The sequence below is a fragment of the Phaethon aethereus genome (assembly GCF_964289735.1).
Source record: "Phaethon aethereus genome assembly, chromosome: 12".
Taxonomy (NCBI): Eukaryota; Metazoa; Chordata; class Aves; order Phaethontiformes; family Phaethontidae; genus Phaethon; species Phaethon aethereus.
Window position 1 is genome coordinate 10,752,791 of NC_138588.1, and position 25,328 is coordinate 10,778,118.

At 39.1% G+C, this 25,328-nt stretch overlaps 1 protein-coding gene across 2 annotated transcripts in view; it reads right to left on the minus strand.

Moving 5' to 3' along the window:
* The window catches only part of SH3GL3 (SH3 domain containing GRB2 like 3, endophilin A3), a gene marked incomplete at both ends in the record, with an annotated part of 56,898 nt that overhangs the window by 22,118 nt on the left and 9,452 nt on the right, over positions 1 to 25,328 (minus strand). Inside the window, one exon of one of the 2 annotated variants that reach the window (XM_082005277.1) lies at positions 3,356 to 3,403. The exons of the other annotated variant lie outside the window; for it this stretch is intronic. Coding sequence (XP_081861403.1) covers positions 3,356 to 3,403 — 48 coding nt within the window. Of the gene's footprint in view, positions 1 to 3,355; positions 3,404 to 25,328 lie in introns of those variants that run through there. 2 annotated transcript variants of the gene reach the window in all.

A 25,328-nucleotide genomic window follows, 5' to 3' on the forward strand; every position in this document is an offset into this window, starting at 1 on the left:
CCAGCCAATACTTGCACACATGCTCTGACCTTCCGTTTCATTTGTTTTGCCTTTCTTTAGCAACAGTCATTAACCAGGATTGAACCATCTCAGGGTTTTTGTTGTTATTCAGCTACTGTTGAAGCAAGTGGAGCTGAAGTACTCCTTAACTGGCCAGCAAAGCTCTCTTGTACATAACGAGCCAAAATATCATCAAATAATATTTAATGACTGAATGAAAGGTATTATATTCTATTAAAGACTTAAGAGTTTTAATGACTTCACCAGGTAACAGCATTAATTTTGTTCTGAAGGAGTATCTGCTGAAATTATCTGTTGAAAGTTTAATCGGATGGAAAATTCCTACGTTTGTCATAAACATGCACACTGTCAAACCCATGAGGCAAAACCTAGATTGTAGGAAAAATGTTTTCACAAAAAAGCTAAAGCTATGAAAACACTTTAAATTTATTTCGCGCTCTCTAAAAATGAAGCAAGCAATCAACTGGGAAAACTAATAGATTTATCCCAAAGCTAACACAGAAAACCAGGAAATAATACACCTACATGGCTACATTTCCCACAGAAACATATAACTGGGCCAAACTGCACAAGTACATTAAGATATATCTTTAAATACAGTACGTAGTATAAAACACTACATTCCAGTATAGTTAATGCATATTAGTTACGCTTTTCTTAATAAATCATTAAAACTTCCAGTTATTGCCCTGCAGCCATTTAATTGTTTCGATTGGTGTTAAATTATTATGCATAGAGGATTTAATGCAATGTGACAATACGAATAGCTTTCTGAAAAATCTTATTAAAGCCTATCATAAACAATAGGTAGAATAAGGAGGACGGCAAGATGTCTTCTGGCTAAAGCAGAATTTCCTTGCAGTGTTCAACCTCCTGAGGGGAGAGAAAGATTTTCTCTTTTGTCCTTTTCCAGAATGATCCATCAGATTAGAGAACCAAGATGCCAGCCTGTCTTCTAGGTCAAAAGTAGTTTAACTTCAAATATCTGTAATCCCCTATTTGGTGCTCAAAAGTTCCACTACAATGCTATGTATACTACCTGTTCTTCCTCTTTCCTGATTGCTGTATTTCACATAGATTGCTAATTCCCACACTCAAAAAGAAGGTTGTAACTACTTCATGTAGTGCAGACTACCAAGAACTTGAACCCACAACACAGCTTACTTAAATATGTGCCAAGATGCAAGACATTAATAACATAAAGGAGTACACACTGGCAAAGCCATCTGCACAAAGTTTGCCACTGTGACAGAAAAATATTTAAAAAAAAAAGAATAAAATATTCTGCTTTATTGATTAGGTGAGTATCTAAAACAAGTGGGCAGCTTATAAATACCCCTGTGACTGACTTCTAGAGGTCTAAGCACTCAGGAAAGAAAAAGAAGTACCCCCACTGAGAAGCTAAACTTAAGATGAAAATTTTCAAACAGAGATCTAAACAAAAGACAACAGAAGTGCAGCACTTGGCTCCTAGAACAGCTGCAGAGGATGCTGAAGCCAAGCAGGTATGAGAATGGCACCCTCTTCAGGTCTCTCCTCCTGCACCAAGAATGTCCCAAGACAGGGCCTGGAGCCATGCAGAGACAAGGATGGCAGAGCGTCTAAAAGTGGAAAATCATCTGCAAATGAAAATGGGTAATATATACCTAAAAAGGTATTTTTCTCAGGGTCATTAAAAAAAATACAATAATAAGGGAAAAAGTCAAATTATAAAAGTATGTCAGTACTTGACGCTGTTCTTTTAATTCTACTGACACAGTTCACACTATCCTAATGCTTCAGAGAAAATCCAAGCTTCATATTTTAGAGGTTAAGCACTAAACAATAGCATGAACACTTTGGTTGCCTCAGTACATTGTACATGGAACACTCTGGCTTACCTCTAGCAAATCATTTAAGTTCATACTTCAGTAGGTGCTTAAGTGCTTTGCCGGATCAAGACCGGAGCACTCAGCACCGTGCATCATCAAGCACAAAGAGTCATCACCTTTATATGGAATATTTTACAACTTTTTCTTCTACTAAACTTTCCACTAGTAGCAGCATGGATTTCTCCAAAGCACTTGGGGAAACAGTAAAAAAATGATTTCTGACAGCAAGAGAGAGAACTGTGGTTTTTTCCAAAAAACATTAGCAGTAGGACCCAATTCAGCAGCTTGACTACTTAATCAAAATTATGGGGTGTAAGAAGCTGCGCCCTAAAAATCAAATACTTGTTATTGCTCTCATGGCTACATGAGCGGTATAAACTATATAGGAATTCAACAACAATGGGTATTTAAAGGAAGTGAAGTTTTCTCTTTTGCTAGCAGTTCATGCATAATTATAAAAATGTAATATAGTATTTTGGAATTTATGTAAGACTAACACTAATTAAAAGTTATAATCATATTGCAGACACAAAAATTAAAACAGTATTCTGGCAGTACCTATGGCAGAGTCCATTCTTATATAAATGCAGGGAGATGAAGTATTGCATACAACTGGGTGATTCTCTTGTCATTCATTACCCATCACAAACAGCTGAACCAGAACTCCAGAACACCAAATCCATGGCCATAGGAATTCACATCCTAGTGTTTCACCAAAGATCTCCATTCCCAGATATTTAAAGTAGAAATATAAAGTATGAACTGTAGGATGTGTCTGTACTCCAAAGACAGATCACGACTCTGTGCTCACACTATCTTGAACGAAGAAAGGGCATGCCCTACATCTAAGCTTCCTTTAGGGATTTCTGATGGACCCAATAGCAAATCTTGTCCCAGCAGCCAACAAAGTCAAAATATCAAAAAGGGTTGTAATTTTTTTTTAATATGGAGGATTTAAAAGCTAAATGTAACACATTTCTATATATATAAGGACACACTAAAATAAGTATCATGAAAATATTTCTTAAGTATCTTCTAATTTTACAAATTTCATACAACTTATAAACATGAAAAATAAAAACTGAGCCCCATTTCATTTTCAAAGCACAGATTTAGGCAGAAAATTCCATTTGCATATAAAAAACACCAGGCCATCTAAAGGACACCAGGAATCTCAAGTGCCCATTGCCCAAGCAGCAAAACATACTTTTTCTACAGAGAGATCTCTGAATCGCATGAAGTTAAAGAAATGCACAAGAATATTGCCAGAGTGTTTATATCCATGAACATTCTTACCCCACTAATATTTATGAACCCTTTATTTCATTACTCATAACTTCTTAGACAAACAGGAGCAACAAGAGCACAGTAGCTTATTTTTACAAAGACAGATGAACTGAGTTATAAAAGGATACACTAGATAAAGAGGAATAGAAGAGAAATATGTTTGCAATGTGAATTGCCTGGAAAGTAGGGATCTGAGGGTGTCCCCATATGCATACTTCCTGCATGGTGATGTTCTGTGTGCTGCTGGTGTAATATTAACTCGGCTTCAAGCATTTCACCATAAATGGGTTGCATGCAGATCTATGTAAAGTGTTATTATTAACCCTATCTTCTAGCATGGAGCAAATCTTTCACAGCTGAGCATGACCCAAAGTGTAGACAAGTCCAGCCAGGCAATCAGCTGAGGCCACTGCAGTCAGCTCTACAGCTGCCAGTATCAACAAGAATGGACCCACTCCATCAGAACTCCCCATATGCTCATAAAGAAAAAAATACCCATTCACATCATGGAACGCAAGGTCTGCAGATACCACACTGAATCAATGAACAGCCACAGCTGTTGAGCTGCAACAGCACAGTTCTGGCAAAGGTTCAGAACTGGCAGCTTAGTTTTATGTAGAAAGGAAGCTCAAATAGTGCAAGCCATGTATTCTGGAATCAAGAAAGCCCTTACAAGCACTGGTACATACAGGAACATTTGAGCAATGACAGAACTCCCCACTAGAACTCCCCACTGATGTAGGAGTTTCAGCAGGCAATCTAGACACATCTCATAGAGACAATCCAGGACGGCTGTCTTTCAGCAAAAAAAATCTCAGCAACTGATCAACCAGAGGTTCTGCTTTCAAACTGATGGTGTTACAGACTCATAACTATGCAGACAAGAATTTCCACTGATTTTCTTTTATGTACAGTTCTTCTGTACCACTTAGTGTGATCTCTCAACTTAATTTGAATAAGGTGAAGACACCTAGCTACATGTCAAAAATGTATTTGATCTAACAGCTTTTGCTTGGGAAACCACATCAAAGAAAAAGGAAAAGGCACAGAACCCAAGAACATGACATAAACAAGGTTACTGGTTAATGAGTGCCTTTTCTTCAGGAAGGTCTTACACAATCAAAAAAAGACGGAAGAAAAAAATATTGAGAGTGTGATTAGTTGCACAACCTGTATGATTTTGCGTAGTCTAAACAAAAGATTCTGTCACTTGAGAGTATTATCACAACATAATTTTTTCAAGAGAGACGGGCACGCCATTTTGACAAAGCTAATAAGTGCTTTACATAAAGATCTGCCACACAATGTATATGATTGGGTGGGTGTTCGACCATTTCTGTAACTTCCTAGCATCCTTGCAATTCTTTCTGCTGACATAACTCTGGGATGCATGAAGTTTTTGAATCCTGTTCTTTCAAGAGACAGAAATAGACACAAGTATATCAAAGGTCTTGACAGACCTGTAAGATTCTGTGCATGTGCTTTAGAAACTCATCACCTCTAAAGCAAGCAGCAAACAATGTAGTAGCACCTCATGCTCTAAGAAAAGATCTACAATTAATAAGATAGGAGGAAGTGTTTGGCATTAAACAATTAAGACATCTGTAAAAACAGGACAATGTGCCAGTCATGTGAAATCTAGTGAAATATTTATGACTCAATTTGTTATTTGCTATATCTGTGGAAAAAAAAAAAATCTTCTTTCTTTGACAGCAATAGTCAGAACTTACCCCATATGATTCCTATGCTCTTTCTAATGTATTTCTTATACATAATTTTTTACCAGAATTTAGGGTTTGGTAAGTTAGTAACAGAAACATCAGACATTACATTAGAGCTCTGATACTCCTTAAAGTTGTTCTGCAGAAAACTAGATGCAAGAAATCTGTGCCAGAAAGTGAATTCTAAGTAGGGTCAGGAATGCTGGGCACTTGCTGTTACTTGGTCAACACTCAAAATCCTGTACCCAGCTGATCCAGTCACTACACAATCAGGCAGCCTTTTAAATTGACCTTATTAACAAAATCCAGCCAAAGTATGTGCAAATATAGACTGTGTAATCTAGACTTCATAAAGAAGTCTGCACATTGAGAAGGGTGCTGTCTCTTCCTCTAAGCATGCTCTTGTAAAGTTCTTAACATACTTCATCTTCACTATGTAATGGACACTTTGACTCCTCCTGTGACACCCCAAAGGTCTCACATCTCATTAAAAGCAAGCCCACACCACTTGTGCTGCTGATATTGCTTGTTCACAGGTCTGGATTCCAGAATTTCCGCTCTCAGCAAAAGCTACTTATTAAACACCGCAATAGCTTTTGATGCTACAGGAAAAACAAGAAACAAATTGGTACAGATTGAACCACACAGCCAAGCCCCCAATATGCCTGTAATTTAGAGAGGGGAAACTGTAAGTCTAAATACCTGACTGAATTTGGGTTGAACTGGTTTATCCTTGGCCACACAGTAAACAAGTGGTAACTCTGAAATTAGAATGCAGAGTCCCAGATCTCCACTCTTTGCCCTGAAGAATGCCGTCTTACATAAAATACTCTACATGTATTTCTGAACAGGCAAAACAAGTGAAAGTTATCTTTATGGGATACAAATTGCAAGTTGTCAGTTAGTGCACAATCATTAAACTTTATTATAAGAAAGGTACGTTTATTGTAGACAGTGTTAGAAAAGTGAAATGAAAAGTGTTTACACCTGTTTTCCATGCTCAAACTGATACGACTAGATGTTTCACATTTTGAGTGTTAACACTTAAAATATGCAAAATTGGGTTGGTTTCCTGCTGATGTATGCAATCATGGATTGTTCTAGTTCCTAAATAACTGCAACCTCACAAAATAGAAAATACAAAAATGTTCATTTGGTCCAAACATGCAATCCTTTGGCTATCAGAGTTGAACTGTTTGCTCAACATTATATGAGACACTTCTGACCCCAGTTAGGAATTGAATAAACTCTGTGCTGTCCAACCAAACACCTTTGTCTCAAAACCAAACTTCAGAAGATATTACATCAAAGCTACCTGAAATTGTACACAATGCAAGGAACACGTAACCACTATTTTTATAACAACATAAATGTAACTGACTCCGCAATTACAGGATTCACTTTTTAAAATTAATAATAGATCCTGGACTAACCGAATAAACTCTGCTAAAACTACATTTAAAGAAAGCAACAGTGTACTACAACATCCAGTTGCAGTCCTGATTCAGCAGAAGTAACTTACCACAGAAGTATTATTTATGAAGTTGAGAGCCTCCATAAGGAGGATAAATCACATCACATGCAGTTATAGTGACGCAATATTTCAAAATAGATCAGTAACCAAAATGTTAAATACTGATTATGTGAGTAAATAGAAAAGACTTGCTCTCTTGCGCTGACTGGGAGATTAATGGACAAGTAGCAGAAACATAAGGGCAAGATTTTACAATATATTCCCTAGTTCACTCACTTTCACACTTTTAGCTTTTTTCTCTTCCTTAAATGTAAATCTGTCAGAGCTTAGCAGCAAAACCATGCTAAGCTGGAATTTGCAAAACTGATGTATTTGCAATAAATGACATGTAACAACATCATGTCATTAAACCTGCTGGTATGTGTCAAAGGAATTCTGACTTGCATGGAAAAAGATATAAGGATTAACAAGTTTCCCCTTTGCCTCGCAAATACAAGCAAGTGAGGGAAAACAAGAATAAAACAAAAAAATATAGCAAAGGAAGATACAAGAAAACAGTACTTGTGAAATAACTCAGTGGCTCAGCAGACTGGGATGTAATGCTATTTCCTATTAAATTGAACATGATTTTGCCTCAAAAGAATAGAATTAATCAACAGCTTTTATATGCATGCACACACATGTACACACACACACACACCCCCCCCAAAATCCCCTCAAGGAAGCCAAGAGGTATTAGGGACCTGGATGCTTTTGAAAACCCCATCAAGTGCTTATCTAAATCTCTAGGCATGTAAATACTTCTTAAGAGTCTAGCCCAAGAGACTCATCGGAGAAGCACACAGGACTCAACACTGCCAAAATACAAGCTCTGTTTAATTTCAGATTCTAGACATAAACAGCTGACAGCAGCTAAACTAACTACTGCTTCATTATTATTTACTTAATGCCTTCTTTTCAAGCAATATTTTGTCCTTGTGTTTTTTCTAGCACAGCATAGCAAAAGCTTCTCTTACATTCATAAATGGCTGGATAGGTGGTAGGTGTTTCCTTAATCTATACATCCACAACGTAGAACTGTCAGTATGCCTTAGGGCATACATAGTTTTGAACATCTTCTTTGTATGGTCTACAATTATCACATAGGAAACACTTCAGAAGTTACCAATATTTAAACTATTTCTTGACAACAGAGTTACCTGTGCACGTCTGTACCCAACACTTGCTTGCAGACTACCATGTATACATAAAGATCCATAGCACTGTGGCTTAATACATTTCAAATGGCATTAAGAATTCTGACAAACAGCAAATACTTTTCCACAAAAATAAGCCACATGTTTAAAAATTATACAAAAAGTTGAAAACTCTAGGAAGAAGGCAGACTTTCACAACAAAGCTCAGATCAATAGCTCCTGGCTTGGAAGCACTCTGCCAAGTGCAAATAAACAGAGGCACTTTTGCAAAGAAACACTGTATGATTATTTGTAAAGCAATGGCAATCCTACCTACCCAAAAGGCACATGTAACAATACTAAATTATAAACAGAAGTCACATTTTCCAAAGCATTCTTTTTCTGCAATGGATTCAGTCATTTCTTCCAGGAGTTCCCTACCCCTGTCCCTCTTTTTACCTCTCAAATCCCAGTCCTTTGTACTAGTAAAATGAGTTCAAGCTGGCACTTCTCTCACCTGTATCACTAGTGCCAGAGTTTGCAAAAACAAAGTTTTAAAGGAAACCATGGCAGAAAGTATTACTTTTGAAAGAATAGCACATTTAATGCTTCATAATGATTTCATTTGAAATACTATTTAAAACATAAGCACTTTATTCGATGTATTTCATTGTGAATCTGTGAGAATTTAGCTCTACTTTCAGTAGAGGTTTGCTGCAAATTCTCCTTTCTTCCTGAGGATCCCAGTTTCAGAACCTTTAGTGAGAAGTGGCCCATAGCTGTAAGTCCTCTGACAGCCGACACAGTTCTGATACAGGAAAAGAGGCACAAGAATGAAACACGTCCCTAACAAGAAGGGATGTAGCAATCCAGTGTAATCCCTGCCACTACCGGCTGGGTTCTCAGAGCCCTAGTGACAATTAAAAGCTTGCTGAAGCTCTCAGTGCAAGGCTGAAGTACAAACACAGCTTGCCTTCCTGGGAAAGGGACAGCAAAACTGACGCTTGTCCATACCATTAAGGTTAAATCAATGCCACAAGTTCAAATACCAGGGACAAAGTCTGGTCCTTGTTAGTGTCACCGTCTTCATGAAACTGAGAAAAATAAGAGCTTGGGTCAGTCCTCAAAACCTGAAACAAGAAGCAGGGAAGGGAAGAGCACGAAAGTCACCACTGACAGCTATTGTGTTGCACGCTGCTCTGTGCCAGGGGCAGTCAGCTCTGTTAAGGCACCACCGCCTGCGTCAGGCTTTCCTGGCAGCCCCATTTGTATGCTTCCCTCACGTTAAGGTGCAGAAGTGCAGAGCTGTCACCTTCTCCCATCTCTTGGGTATTTCTACTAAGCTTTGTAGATTTTTCTCTCACAGAAACATTAAGCCACCCATGTACCACAAGACATATTTTCTTCTCATGCACTAGTCACTGGTACCTCCGCACTTTTCAATTAAGTCAATTCAATTTAGTCTCTTTTCACTACCACTGCTTCCATTTAGTTTTTCCTCTCAGTTGCCTCACCTCTCCTTATCACTTAGGTCTCTTTGTCTTTTCTTTCTTTCCATTTCCTTTATTTTCTTCTGACACACACTTCTTTCCATCTATGTTGTACGTAAGACTTTGCTCAAAACCTGAGCAAATCACATACAGAGGAAAAAAAAAAAAAAGCAGCAGCATTTGAGCTGGCAGTCTCCAGCAGCTGCCAGCAAGTAGCTCAGAGCTCCTCAGGGAGAAAAGAGGGGCAATTTCTTCCAGTTTCTTCCATCAAACTTCCCTATTAATTTTCTTCCATGAATAGCTCTTCAAATAGGTGGTTTCATGAAACAGATTCCAGGATATTGTGGGTTTATATTTAAATTCATTCAGAGACCATTTTCCATTGATGCTAAAGCACCCCTCACATGCAAAATATTGACAGTGACGAACCACAGAAATTTCAAAAGAAAAAAAGTTTTTCTACTGAAGTCAGCAGGACAGGCATGGAATAAAGAGGCAGTGGTGTAAAATATAAATGCTGGCTCTGATCACAGCAAGGCATTTGGTCTTATTACCATACATTTATCATCTCCATCTCACATTGTGCAAAAGTAAAATTATCAGCATAACTAAGGCCAAACTACTCATCATGGCACTCAAGCAATATGCCCTGCTGCTTGACTTGAGGCTTCAGATGTCAGATAAAAGCAGTTCTCCAGTGTGCAAGTCTGGATCTGAGGTGAAGTACTTCACTGCTGCTTCAGACCAAGACTCAAAACCAAGCCTAAGTAAATAAAGCTGGTTTTCCCCCCTGTAGACAAACAAGGAAAGCCTACTCACTCACTGCCTCTGCATAGGGCTTATGTTTTTGTATGGTTTATATTTCCCATTAACCTTCCAAAAACAACTAGAGATTAAAGCCAGTGCAGCAAGGTATGTTTTTATTTTTTCTAACTGGTTCCACCTCGATTTGGGATGCACTTGCATTCACAGTGAACTGAAACCAAACCAAGTATTGCTTGGCTACAGGAGTCTACCAGCAAAACAGATAAATTACTAATTCTAATCTTCTGTTAAAGTTCCTTTTTCTGTATCTTCTTCCTACACAGCGTATTGCCATCACAAATCCAGCAATACCATTTGCTATCGCTACACACAGGTTGCAGTCAGTAACAAGGTAAGTACCTTGCTGTTATTAGGCTGTCACTATTACATGGTTTCTAATATTTCCTATTTGTATCTTGTTTGGGACAGCAGATTGCCCATTGCTCATTTCTTCCTTAGAGATATGTTCAACGTTACTCCGACAAATGCCTTTAACTTCTGAAATTCTACAGCAGCATCTTTCCATAGAAAATACTGCTCAGCATAATTTCCTTGCCATACTCTAGCTAGAGATGAACCGAACTCTTCGGAACCTATTATTACGGGTCATGTGGATATCAGTTTGCATCTACACACGCACACGCATAGGAATGAAAGATAAGTCCTGGACAGGCTATTTGTGTACCAGCTGGTGAAAACAGTAATTTAACTACTATCTCAACTAGCCTGGAAGGGAGGGGTTGATTCCGTTTAAAAGAAAAGTAACTAAAGGAAGTATCATAATTTAAATTATTTTATATGGTTTTTCCTATGATTAGGGAATGATGTCCTAAAGAGATTTAAAAGTGCAATAGGGATTAGACAGGAAAAAAAGTCTGTTCTTCTTCAGTGTGTTTATTTTCTGCATTTGGCAATACCTTCAAGTAGTCCAATCGTTTTCCCACTAGCATGATGCAAATGTTCCACTGCTAAACTGAATATAAACAGAGAGGTTTTGGTTTGTTTTCTTTTTTAAATTACAATGAATGTACATAAATCAGCAAAGGAACCCAGGGAATCTGTAATCACAGAATGGGTTTGGGTTGGGAGGTCTATTTTTAATGTGAGTTCACCCTGTTTGGAGTTAGTCAACTCAAGTTCAAAGAGCAGAGAAGATAAAGTAACTTCACGTTTATCTCTAAGCTCTCTCCCACCTTGGATTTTGATATAGATTGATATAGCCTTGTCAATCTGAAATAAGGGCACCCATCGATGCAATGCCATGTCCATTAGACAGGTTAGCTCTAGAGATTCATTTGACAGTTTGTAAATTGTGTATTTACTTAAGTCACTAGTTTCATAACTTCAGATTTACAGTCACACAGTGAGAGCCTGTTGTGCTTTTCATTGAGGAATAGTTGCTTTACCTTTTAAAGACAAACTGATTGCTCACAAAAGGAAAGCCTATTGTCAGCACCATCGACAAGTTTCTCACCTAGATACTTGTATGAACGGGGGCCTCATGGGCCCAGATGAACTTGAATCCCCTCTGGCCTCATCATCAGTATACACTGGTCCTATGCAACAATCTGTAATTAAAATCATTTAAAGATACAATTTAGCAGAAAAAGGTCTCATCATCATGTTCCAATGTTAAGTCCAACTCAAGAGGACCAAAGAACTGTCCAGTTATGATTCCAGTTCGCTGCCTAAGTGCCAAGAAAAATATATTCCCACAGTTATGAGCAGCGGCTTGATAAACTGTTCAGAGAATTCATACTGAGGCAGGAAATGAAACATTTTAGAATGACCAGTTACTTCGTGCGTCTACAGATGATAATTCATTCAGCCTTCCATCCTAAATATTCTCTTTCAAGCCAGCCTCCCCCCCTTTTCTTTTTCCCTGCTAGTCTGTTTTCTGACCCCAGCAAAGGCTACATATACTTTTGTTCTTTTCAGTACTCTGCTCAGGAGTCGTTTATTGGTGTACATTCATGCTCTTTTATCAAAGTACAAGACTGGTTTATACTGTTGATTTATATAGTCTCTAACTCAAGGTTGAAAGAATGAAGAGTCCTAGGACAGAAATATGTAACAAATATCCCAGAGAAGATCATGTACTTGCTGTTATTTTGAGAAATAGATAATAATGAAAGGAGGGGGGGGGAAACAGCTAGAAAGATATGTAACTACCTTTGCTTTCAAGGAAAGTTGCAATAAACCTTTGCTTGAAAAGCTACTTCCTATCAGCTTTGCTTTCTATCCCAAAAATATGCACTGTTTATGACTTTGTTTCATTAAATTTGACCTTCTGCCTTTAAATTGCAAAAACACTTTCCCACAGATGCATGGACACTTGAACTTAAGAACACAAGAGATAAGTGTCACCAATTATATTAACTGTGAACAGGTACTTGCCAAATGGCTTATGAAGTCCTGCAATGCCAGGTTCAGAAGATGCAATACGCCTGGAGTTCTAAACCATCTGCAAGAGTAAAGGTCTCCAATTAGAAGTCTGTCATTTAGTCCAAGTGTCATCAGCATGTATTAAATACTTCAATTTTTAAATGGGACTGGAATCTCCTCCTGCCTTCAGATCTGTCAGCAGCAAAACAGTTTTTCATTTAAGCTCCAGGTGAGACCCTGTAGTTCTACAAGGCAAGATTACAAGACAAATGCATGAGCTAGAAGGATACAGTTATGTTATTCTAGCAGGAAATGTTTAAAGGAATGTATTCCATCACTTCTAAACCTAAAAGGCTAAGTCCTCTCTCTACTGTACTGCATACAGTACTTGTCCAAAATAATTTTCTTTACTAAGCTTCTTTGACAGAAAATATTAAGCAATCAGTAATCATATGCAGATAATTTTGGCAAGACTCTCAACTGTATTTGTAAAAGCACCATCTTTTATTTCTTTCCCATAACATAGCAACTTTCTCTGCTTCCTAATTACACACATTCTTTATTCTTTTTCACCACTAGCACAGAGCTTAAACTCTAGCCACTGAATAACATGGAAAGAAATGCATTGTACATTTAAAAGAAAAAATAGCAGCTGTCACAAAGCAAAAGCTTGGTTCCACTAGCACAACATCTCAATTGCAGAGAAGCCCAGCATCTGCTATCCCAAGCCATTCCAGCCAAAGGAGTTGAACTCCAATAAAGAACAATTCATACACAATTCTTCCCCTCCTCCTCCCGCCCAGTCTCTCACAAATGAGCTGGATGACCCCATGATTAATGGAGCTTGTTATTAACTTACCCAGACAATCAGCAGTAGTAATACCATTATCCTGAAGATGGACTTTTACCTTTGGGTCCTGCAGGCGCTTAAACTAGCTGAACTTGGGCATAGCCACTGCTTCTAGCACTACAATTCTGAGACACATTGTGATCATAAATCTTTCCTTTGGACATGGTGATCCACCATCTCACATGGTTTAAACTTGAAATCCATATCAGACTTGACATCCTTCCCAGGTACCTAGATAGGCTTTATCAGTGCACCCACTAACACCACAGTTTTCACTTTAATTGTTTGACCACGCCAGCAGGATGAAAAGCAAGCAATACAGGCTTCACATAGGCATTTATAAACCACAGTGCTTTTATTCTTGATGCTCTTGGCATCATATGTTCTTGCTGAACTTTGGAGGCAGCAGAAACACTGAGAAGTACACTGCAGAAACTGAGTTCATCCCATTGCAAACCCATAGTTTTTCAAGGTTTCTACATGCCTCCTACTCCTCCTCGCCAATAAATCCAACTTACTTGTGGCAAAATCCAGCCCTCTTGCAGAGAACAAAATCCTGTTTCTAAATAAAGCCTTCATCTCCATGCCATTGTATAAATCACAGAGGTCCAGTAACTATCGCTCATGCTTTCTTCAAACTTGTTCCAGACCTCTGCACAGAAAGGTTTCAGACTGCCCTTTGATAACTTCTAGCTACGGTCCTTCCAAGTAGCACTAAATGACCTTTCCTACTCACCGCATGTGTTCATACAGAACATGAACAATCATTCTGGACAAGCCCAAATAAATACAGCTCTGGGGCCAGTATTTCCACATATTATAAAACAGCCATGCCAGTTTGACAACCATCTTCAATCACATCTGAAAGAGCAATGAAAAGGGACAATAAGATAGCAAACCCACAGAAAACAGAGGCAAATGTTACAAATCAAACAGATCATACACCAATACTCAGCATGGTGGCCATGAGCTTAAATTAAATGCATGCAGATATTGAAAAAAACCCCACGGTATCATGGACAAAGGCCATTCTTATCCATATATGAATAAAGTACAAGACTCTAGACTCTATAATGCGATTTTGCATTTCTATAGAGTGACTCATTTCGCACCAGGCAGTGACACGTCACGGTATTACTGAGCATTTTAGTCAAACTTGTCTGCTAAAGCTATTCTTTAGCACATGCATTGTACGACAAAAACTACTTTGTATCGCAAAACCTTGAACACTTCCCTGACAAACCTCTACTGTTTCCCAAAGAACTCAACATTGATGCCTACACATGCATTTATAAATTAGTAAATTGAAAGTAATCATTATTGTACACATCTCAAAAGAAAAACATCTTCGTAAGAATTCAAATGTAATAAAATAAACCTATCTAAATTTTTAGATGCAGACACATTATTTGCTTTGCACGCCTACTTAAAAGGCTTTTCAGAAGAGAAGATAGAAGTGCTTTTGTTGAGAAAACTTGATTACACTGAAGTCTCTGACAAAAATTCAACCAAACTCATTGATGTGAGATTTCATGTAGCCAAGAACAATGACATACCGGAAACCATAAAGTTCCACACAGACAGAATCACTATTTTCAGTATTTCACTTTGCAAATCTAAAATACTGTTCCCTAATGTGTTTAAAATCTTGCTGTTTGTGGAAGCCAGCATATCCTAAAAACAGAATTGTAAAGCCATCAAAAGGCCATAAAAAAAATCTTTAGTTAATATCCTTCCTCACTTTTCCAATTTCACTGACTCCTCGCTCAGTTCCAAACTTTTGTTACAGAAAACACTCTGAATTTCTTTTAAAAGTAAAATTTGGGGATTTTTATTCCAAGTTATGATCTGTTTGCCATTTGCTTCTCCAGACAGTATACACTGAGATAGCATGTGCACTACTGCAGACAAGGGGTGATAGTGGGTGCACCACACAGAGGCATTCCTTCTGCAGGGTGACAAAGGACGAGCAGCAAGACTCAGTGCTAGGTACGTGCCCTGCCAGCACCATTTCCTGCCTCTGTTTAGCTGTCTTGTTTCAGGTATAACAACCAGGCAATATTCTGTCCCCTCTCCTCTGCACGGAGAGGAGCTAGAGCTGTGAACGGCAAGTTACACGCAGAGTGAGTTCCACTGGCTGTTACCACATTAACACTTCGTCCTCCCTCCACAAGCTCCTGGTGCAAAAATTCACTTGGCAGCAATAGAATCCTGATTTGGCCTTAAAACAATCCCTCTTTCTAAAGTTGTTCTCCGTGCTTGTAAGGAAGGTGTGGCTTCCTTTTGACACTTGTATATGCTCACTGCAAAGATGAGAAAGGATGATTACACTATAGAACAAAACCCTTAGAGATTTAAATAACCCCCTTTACACCCTTCCTTTCCAAGTAATATGAGGACTTTTCATATTATCTTCTTTCTTACTCCAACTCCTGTGTGATTCAAGATGTTTCTACATCAAATGTCTCTCATGACTGAATTTAAAGATTGCTTTTATATATGCTAACAAGTAATTGTCAAAGTGGTCCCTTACGACGTTCTGTTGTGCCCAAAGAGTATTGGGAAAAGTTATACCACATTTATTTTTTACTGGTTAGCTACCTCTAACATCCTCTTACAACTTTACCCTAACTTGTATCTCTGTTCTACATCATTTGTCACACTAGTCCGTACTCCAATTGAGCAGAACTTCCTTCCCCTGATACTCCTCACAGCTGAAATAAAGACAATCTTCCCTCCACTCAGAAAATGAATGTTTTCCCTCCTTCTTAACAGTGTTCTCAGTTTTCCACTGCAGTCGGACTGAAGAGTCTCAGCCCTATCACTCTCAGGATTTGTAGGTTACATGGGTTGAGGTGCTGCTTTCATCATGAAGGTTTCTTTTACCTACATCCAGGTTGACTACCATTTTATTTAAACCCCTCATTTGCCTTGTTTGGACTACAGGCTTGCTGGAATATGGATAGATCTTTTTGTCTCCTTTGTCTGCCATCACATTATTATCATCACAGTCATGATAGTCACCACTAAAACCAGGGGGAACTGGCAGCAGAGATCTCTTGTTGGCTAATCATTCAGAACATCAGTGAGATACAAATATCTTTAAAAAGCATGGTTTATTCTACTGTGAATGTGAACAAAACATTCTAATATTTATTAAGGCATTTTCCCACAGCTGCTTAATCTTCTCTAAATCATTTTCATCACTGTCAAGACATTCCCACCACTTCCCTTGCACTGGTACTAGCTCTCATGCAACTATGCCATGAGCTGCTTCAGTGAGTTAATCCACCTGAAAGCTAACCACACATTTGAGCTGGGTTAATTTTCAGATGGATAAGCTGCCTCTTATCAGCTTAGTGTGTGATCACACAAGCACTCAGAGATGACTCAAGGAAGTGGGCAGGACCTTACTCTGGGGGTAGAGTGAGGCTACAATGGCCTAGATTTAGGGTGATGCAAGTTGCCATGCAACTGCATTCTCAGTCTGATGGCATCCAGCTGTTAAAGCCAATTCCATAAACATAGTTCTTGCATATGTAGTGGAAAGGCATACATACAAAAACCAATCTATTCATCCACCGAGGCAGTCTGCCTGCTTTAATGACCTCTCCGTCCCAAACGAAGCAAGTTTAACATTACCTTTTCCATTCAATACCTCTTCATTTCTGTCTTCTTCACACAACATCTATCAATTGCCATTTAGTCCAGTGAAAAATCTATGCTTTGACTTATTCTAGAAAATGCTGGCATTTTGTCATAGTTCTAGTACAGTGCGCTACTCTGATTCATAGCTTCTAAAAGAAATCACTTGCACTTCATGTTCCCAGAACATCCTCTGACCAGTTCCAGCACAATGCCCTGGAATTAACCCCAGAAGATGGATCCTTCACTCTTTTCTCAGGTTAAACTACCCTAGCTTAGTCAGGAAAGATGGCTCCCACTGGCTCTCACAAAAGCTAACATTAAATACATCACTGATTACAGCACAGGCCTGAACTTAAGAGGGTCTAGCCAGCTTTCAGCACATGAACAGTCCCAGAGCTATACATGGATGTAAAGCTGTGCAATTATTTCAAGGCTTCATGGAACCAAAGCCCAGTGTATTACCCTGTAGCTGGGTTCTGTATGAAGTCTGACTTGGTTAGAGCTGTTATACAATAGCTAATCACAACATTTTGCTATTGAAGTAACACATGCTAGTGTTCTTTTTACATCATTTGAAACAAAAAAATTAAATCCTAGTTCTTACAGTAGGAGAAATCAGTCAACACATAAATCATAGCCTGCATGTGTAGAATAGGCAATTAAAATCCTTAGAAATATTTAAATAATTTTTTTCTTCTTGAAAACACTTAACTGCACTGCATAATTCATGACTATCCAGTTGCCCTCCTGCATTTTCCGTTACCAAAGATTTCTGCTTATTAGATGGCTTTATTGAAAATCCATTTAAATAAAAATCAGCTGTGGTCTAAAACTGTAGTTCAATTTTTTTTTTTTTTTTTTTTTTTTTTGAAGGCTGAGTACATCGGTGTCCTTATCAGGAGACCAAGCACCTACCACCTCTTCCTGACTTTATGCCTTAAGCACATCCTCAATGCCCACATGCAAGACTAAAAAGATCACTTATACACAACTGCTGTCAGAGCACCTGTCAAAGTAAGGGCTAAGAAGCAGCCTGGGGTTTTTACTCAGTTTTTGGGCTAACCTAATTCTCATTTCCATGAAGTCAGTATACACTTAGATCACCTTCACTGAAGTCAGACCTATCCCACCGCGCATTTACCACCACAAGCAGTAAATCTGAGTCTTAGAAGTTACCTGGCAAATACTTTTAAGCACCAATACAGACGAACCACCTGAGAAATAACACAGACAAGATGTGGGCAGTTTTATTAGTGATTTACAGCTTTAAGCTCAAAGCTTATGCATTTGGGTTAAATACTCCTAAATTTGTCTAAGCTCAGGAGCTGCTAACACTAAAAGATATACTGCAAATATTTAGGAGTACCATTTTTAGTTTTTAAAAGTTATTATACAACTATGTATTTATGTAAAGTAAAAACTTCCTTGGCAGCACCATAGTTTAAAGTGACAGTTTTAGTGAATCCATTATCAGTAAAAAAATGTGGTCAAGCCCCAGCTGAGCTGTACAGAGGAAGCAGAACAACAAGACTGTCAACAGAAGTTGTACATAGGCAGATACACTGAGGGTCAAAATCTTAATTTTTGGTTGATCTGGTTTAGAATTAACTTCTCCCCACATTAGCATAATATTGCTCATTACTACTTCAGCATAGTGTTTATCAGCAAGTCTACCTCATATGCATGAAAAGCGACAAATAATCTGTTTATTGGTCTTTCAGAAACTACTTTCCATCAGTCAGTAATTTTATGGAATTCCACTCCCACATAATCAAGTTAGAAATCTGTCCTTCATTGTTATTAGACTACTGCTTACATTTTTTTAGCACTTACACTAGCCTTGTGGATTTTATTAAGTCACTATAAAATGGATTAACAACTCCTCTTGCCCTTACTTTTTAGTGCATATTGTTTTGATTTAAGTGGCATCATTTCTACTTTTTTGATCAGTCAGCCCTGTAGTTTCCACTGCTTTTAGTACATCGTGAAACACCCACATTCTTCTGCCACACAGTCAGTCCCTGTTACTTGCTACTCAAGGCAATCCACCTGCTCCTGCTGTACACGGATTGCACACTGTCCCTTTGAACTGGCAAGATATTTTTTTGTCTCCTCTATTTAAGGGGTTTCTTGTTTGTTTGTTTCTTTTTTTTAAGCCATTTTAGTTCACGGAGTCACTAAGGTTGGAAAGGACCTTCAAGATCATCAAGTCCAACCATTAATCCAGTGCCACCATGTTCCCTAAACCATGTCCTGAAGCGCCACATCTACATGTTTTTTGAACACTTCCAGAGATGGCGACTCCACCACCTCCCTGGGCAGCCTGTTCCAATGCCTGACCACCCTCTCGGTGAAGAAATTTTTCCTAATATCCAACCTAAACCTCCCCCGGCACAACATGAGGCCATTTCCTCTCGTCCTGTCGCTGGTTACTTGGGAGAAGAGACCAACACCCTCGTCGCCACAACCCCCTTTCAGGTAGTTGTAGAGAGCGATAAGGTCTCCCCTCAGCCTCCTCTTCTCCAGACTAAACAACCCCCATTCCTTCAGTCGCTCCTCATAAGACTTGTGCTCCAGACCCCTCACCACCTTCGTTTCCCTTCTCTGGACACGCTCCAGCACCTCAGCATCCTTCCTGTAGTGAGGGGCCCAAAACTGAACAAAGGATTCAAGGCGCGGCCTCACCAGTGCCGAGTACAGGGGCACAATCACTTCCCTACTCCTGCTGGCCACACTATTTCTGATACAGGCCAGGATGCTGTTGGTCTTCTTGGCCACCTGGGCACACTGCTGGCTCATGTTCAGCCGGCTGTCGACCAGCACCCCCAGGTCCTTTACTGCCGGGCAGCTCTCCAGCCACTCCTCCCCAAGCCTGTAGCATTGCATGGGGTTGTTGTGGCCCAAGTGCAGGACCCTGCACTTGGCCTTATTAAACCTCATACAGGTGACCTCTGCCCATCGATCCAGCCTGTCCAGATCTCTCTGCAGAGCCCTCCTACCCTCCAGCAGATCAACACTCCCACTCAACTTGGTGTCATCTGCAAACTTACTGAGGGAGCACTCCATCCCCTCATCCAGATCATCAACAAAGATACTAAACAAGACCGGCCCCAGAACTGAGCCTTGGGGAACACCGCTTGTGACCGGCCGCCAGCCAGATTTAACGCCATTCACCACAACTCTCTGGGCTCAGCCATCCAGCCAGTTCCTCACCCAGCAAAGAGTAAACCCGTCTAAGCCACGAGCCACCAGTTTCTCCAGGAGAATGCTGTGGGAGACGCTGTCAAAGGCTTTACTAAAGTCCAGGTAGGCAACACCCACAGCCTTTCCCTCATCCACTAGGCAGGTCACCTGGTCATAGAAGGAGATCAGGTTGGTCAAGCAGGACCTGCCTTTCATGAACCCATGCTGGCTGGGCCTGATCCCTTGGTTGTCCTGCACATGCCCTGTGAGCACTCTCAAGATGAACCGCTCCATCATCTTCCCCGGTACGGAGGTCAGGCTGACAGGCCTGTAGTTCCCAGGATCCTCCTTCCGGCCTTTCTTGTAGATGGGTGTCACATTGGCAAGCCTCCAGTCTTCTGGGACCTCCCCTGTTAACCAGGGATGCTGATAAATGATGGAGAGTGGCTTGGTAAGCTCCTCCGCCAGCTCTCTCAGTACTCTCGGGGGGATCCCATCAGGCCCCATAGACTTGCAGGTGTCCAGGTTGTTTAACAGGTCCTTAACTGCTTCCTCCTGGATTATGGGCAGGTTATTGTGCTCTCCATCCCCATCTTCCAGTTCAGGCGGCTGAATACCCTGCGGATACCTGGACTGGCTTTTAAAGACTGAGGCGAAGAAGGCATTAAGTACCTCAACCTTGTCCTTGTCCTTGGAGACAATGTTCCCCGCCATATCCAGTAAGGGATGGAGATTCTCCTTGCCTCTCTTTTTGTTGTTAATATATTTGTAGAAGCATTTTTTATTATCCTTTACAACTGTGGCCAGACTGATCTCTAGCTGGGCTTTTGCCTTTCTAATTTTGTCTCTGCTTGACCTAACGAGATCCTTGTACTCTTCGTGAGTTGCCAGCCCCTTTTTCCAGAGGTGATAAACTCTCCTCTTTTCCCTGAGTCCCAGCAAAATATCCCTGTTCAGCCAGGCCGGACGCCTTCCCCGCCAGCTCTTCTTATGGCACATGGGGACCATCTGCTCCTGCACCTTTAAGACTTCCTTCTTGAAGGCTGTCCAGCCTTCCACAGGCTGTCCAGCCTTCCACAAGACAAGCTGACAACTTCCACAAGCCTTTAAGTTCAGGTTCAGCATTAGAGCACTGTGAAGTAACGCGCTTCCTGTTCCTGGGTCCACTACAGAGGCAACTAAGTTTTCAATGGTGTTACAGTCTCATTACTCAGGTATTTTGCAAAATCCAACAACATGCTCCGAGCAGCTCTGCAGAACTGCTGACTTCGCTGGGATTCATGTGAGGCCCTTAGCAATGATGCCCATGGGAAAAACAAAAGGACTTGAGATAGCTTACTCTCTTTGCTAATGCAACCTGTGCTCATCATGAGTCGCAAAACTTAAATGGAACACAAGACTATTTGAGACTTGTTTGCAACTGACAGTTTTTAATAATGCGTGCTCCTTTCATTTACTAGGTAGAAAATTAAAAATTTCAAGTATCACAGTGAAAAGTGGAAAAAAAAAGAAAAGGATTCTTTTCATCACTGTGCAACTGCAACTAGTCTGGAGAGGAAGTCACTGTATATTTTTGCCCTGTTTTCATAACTCCATTTCAAAACACCCTAGTGGTTTTAAGCAGCAACATGTTACATGCAACACCACAAACTAAAATGTGGACTTCATCCACAAAGAGAGAAAAGAACTTCCCTCAGCATGACACAGGATTGTCTGTATTTCATTGTTATCAAACTTTATCAAATTCCATCTTTAAACAAGTGACAGAGAAAACTGAAGAAGTTTTCCAAGTGTAATTTACACACAGACCACCACACATCTCAGCAGAAATCCCCAACATGCTCTGTAGCACTAGTGCAAATGAGGTCAAAAGGCACTGTCCTCCCCTGTACTGGCACATGGCTTCGTAGCAAGAAATTCCTACAAAAAAGGCAGTAGATCCATCAGTAAAGCAAGCCAAGTCCTATGAAACAGGAACCTTTAACCACAGCTGAGGAGATCACTGAAGGGCAAATCTCAATCACCAACAAACTCACCTGCAATGAAAATGGCATGAGTCTTGCATTCTTCAGACAAAACAAAGCAGTAAATATGGTCCTTTAAATCTTAATCAAATGTTTATAATAATTAAGAATACACATATAGAAATGTGTTCTTCATTATTAATAATACAACTCTAAATTGCATAGTATAGAGAATCACAAAGTTTCCCAAAATTTGAAATAGCTGCTTGGAAAAAGTAAGTACAAAAAAAAAGGCAAGATTTGCTGTTTTTCAACCCCTTTAAGATGTGCCATGTAGAATGATGTGCATAAATTAAAGCCCTAACTGACAGGGGTTCCAACAATGTCTGCAGCTCCTAATTCATTTTACATTCTGGATTATATATAAAGAAACAGAGTATTTTTTTTATAACATTTGAACACTATCTTGAGCAATCCTTGTGAATGCACCAAATGTATCTTTATAACTGCATTAAAAGACACAGAAAGATATAAGCTTCCAGGAATACTAGAAGAGGAAAAGAATTCTAGACAGGCTTTTGCACAGCAGTATTTTCTGAGTAGTAATTACAAGTGGCATACACATATAAAAATTACAAGTGTTGGTAAGTCAGTTGAATTTAAAAAATAACTGGCAAGTTGACAAAAACTGAGTTTTCTTTTGCATCAATCTAGAACAGTAATTTTGGCCGGATTGTGTACTTATTTCAGTTACCTGCTAGACTAATAATACGCATTACTAGAATTGGTGCCAGGGCTTCATATATGCCAAAGTGCTGATGCAAAGATAGTCCATTCGGCATATTTCACATGTTCCGGGTGATGAACAAAACATAAAATTTACCGAATCTCACATACATTGGCAACAACCGAACATCTGCTGAAGGAGTAACTTAGATGAAACACTATGAAAAGTAATTAACATGGCAAGAAGTTATTATTTTAGATCACAAAAGAAGTAATGTTCCAGAAGAATATATACAATCCTCATAAGCAAAATTTTTCCACCTGAAACTAGGCTTTTCAAAAACTGTAATTTTTCCAATTTTGTATAATTTTGAAAAAAGGATCACATATATTGACAACATTTGGCAAGATGAGTTCATAAAGTTTCACTTTTTTTTTACAAAATCATTTCCTCATTTTTTTAACAAATGCAATTTTGATATAATCCAAAACAAGCAATTCCCAGAAGCATTACTACTTTTTTGCAAGTGAAGCTATATTTATGTGCATTTTTTTCCCCTTATATAAATGAATTTTTTGTTCATCAGATAGTGAGCTGTACTAGTCTTCTGGCTGCTTCCCAAACATGCTGATAGACAAAGAGGTGCTAAGTGCAAAGCCACAAATCTGTTATACAATCTATCAATAGCACAAAACTTCTTGGTCTGCACTTGTTCGTTCTTCTTTGCAGCAGGGTGCAATCCCACACAGAAAGGCTTAATTTCTGCAATCCCCCACAAATCTGACTAGAAGTAAAACAGTAACTAACAAAGCAACTTTAAAAACTGTTTCCACAAAGGTAATGTCAAAAAAGCAACATAAGAAGCAACAAATACATCTCAGAGAACCCATGTAACTCAGCCTAGACCTCCCACAGTCAGCAACCCAGGGCAGCACTGCTCACGGCAAGTATCATTCAACACAGTGAATTTTCAGTTCTACAAGCAATGTTTGCTCAGACATATAAGTCTAGAAACTGAAGGGCAGATTTTTTTGCCTAAGAACATCTTGCAAATATATTTTGGGCAGAGGCTATCTATGAGGAGTTTTTCCGTCCAAAGGCTTAAAGATGGTGGGGGAGAAAATACAGGTTATAGATACACTATATTTATATATAATAATGGAAGTGCCATCATCAGTTTCCATTTAGCCACATTAAATCGGGCCCAGAACTTTCAGAGGCAGAGACAAGTAAGACAGTTCACACCTATGAGCTTTAGGGCTTTTTAAATTTCAACACATTAAGATTTTACTGATATTATATTAACTGTAAAAATACAGACATACTTCAAATTGTTGAACAGATTTTGTGTAAAACTAAAGCCACCTTGAAAAAAGTCCTTTCTTCCACCTTTGGAAGGAAGCTGGAAATAAGAAAATTACTCTTCTACCACAAACAAGTCACATCCAAAAAACTTGAAGCCTAATGACCTTGCATTTAACACAAATAGCAACAGAACATTGCAGACACCTGCTTCATTTCACCTGCACAGACCACAGCTCTTTGCCCAGACACAGCTGTAATTTGATGACTCCATAGCAGACAATGTGGTGGGTAACTTCATGACTCCTATAGTAGATAAATCCATGGGACCCTGACTTTTGAACATAGATCACAGATTTCAAACTAATAAATATGAATACAATGTCTGAAAATTAGATCACATTACACTAACACAGACATTTAGGCTAGGCCAAATGTCTAATTGTGGATGCTTCTGTTTTCCTTTCCATTTGTGGAATGACCTTATTCACACCTTATTTACATCCTTGTTTTACATATTATTATTTTGGGGGCTCAGTGATTCCACCAAAACCCTGATGAGGGTTGAGAAAGTAAAAAGCAGAAATATTTCCTAGTATACAATAGTCGGCTCACCTCAAATTCTAGCGATCACCGTCTCCTTCAACTGATTTTAGTGGGAAGACTGAACTAAGCCTTTAGTGAAATGCTTTCTCATGTCCCAAATGTATTTTTGACAAATCACAGGAATCATAAGACCTCAAATGGAAACTGCTTGGATTTTTTCCTCCACCACCTGAACAATAAAAAAAAAAAATATATTCGGGATCTATTTATCTCAATGAAAGTACATCATTATAAACCAAGAATATCTAAAGGGAGAAAATCTTAATAGTTTATGACCATATAAAATATCTCAATGACTAAACACCCAAGATAATTTACTAATGTGTAAAAAAAGGAAAATGGATCTGTACTTTGCAGAAACCTTGTGAGATCCATTTTGCTGATATAAAAGGCTACACTCCCTCTAAGTGCATAAGCAAGTCACAGAAAAATACACTCAGTAGAAAATACAATCTGAGCTCTTGTGTAATTAAGATAGTTTTACATAGTGGAAGGGAAAAAAAGGACTGTCTTCAAGAGATCATATTAAATGGCAGCATGAAGTTGGAACATGTAACTTCTAAAGAGAAATTATGTGTGGAATGGCAAATGGAACAGAGAAAACAAAGGGTCAGAGACTGAAACAAAACAAAAAAAAGCTCACACAAATCAGTTAAAAGAGCCAACTTTCTACACAGTATATTAATTCAGGTAGCCCAGGCCAATTTACATCACTTCTGATAGTCCTCCCCACACAATTAAACATTGTCCCTAATCTGTGTCACAGAACAGGTTTGCAAACTGCAAACCTTATTTCTTTAAGAATCAGGCACAGAAGCTC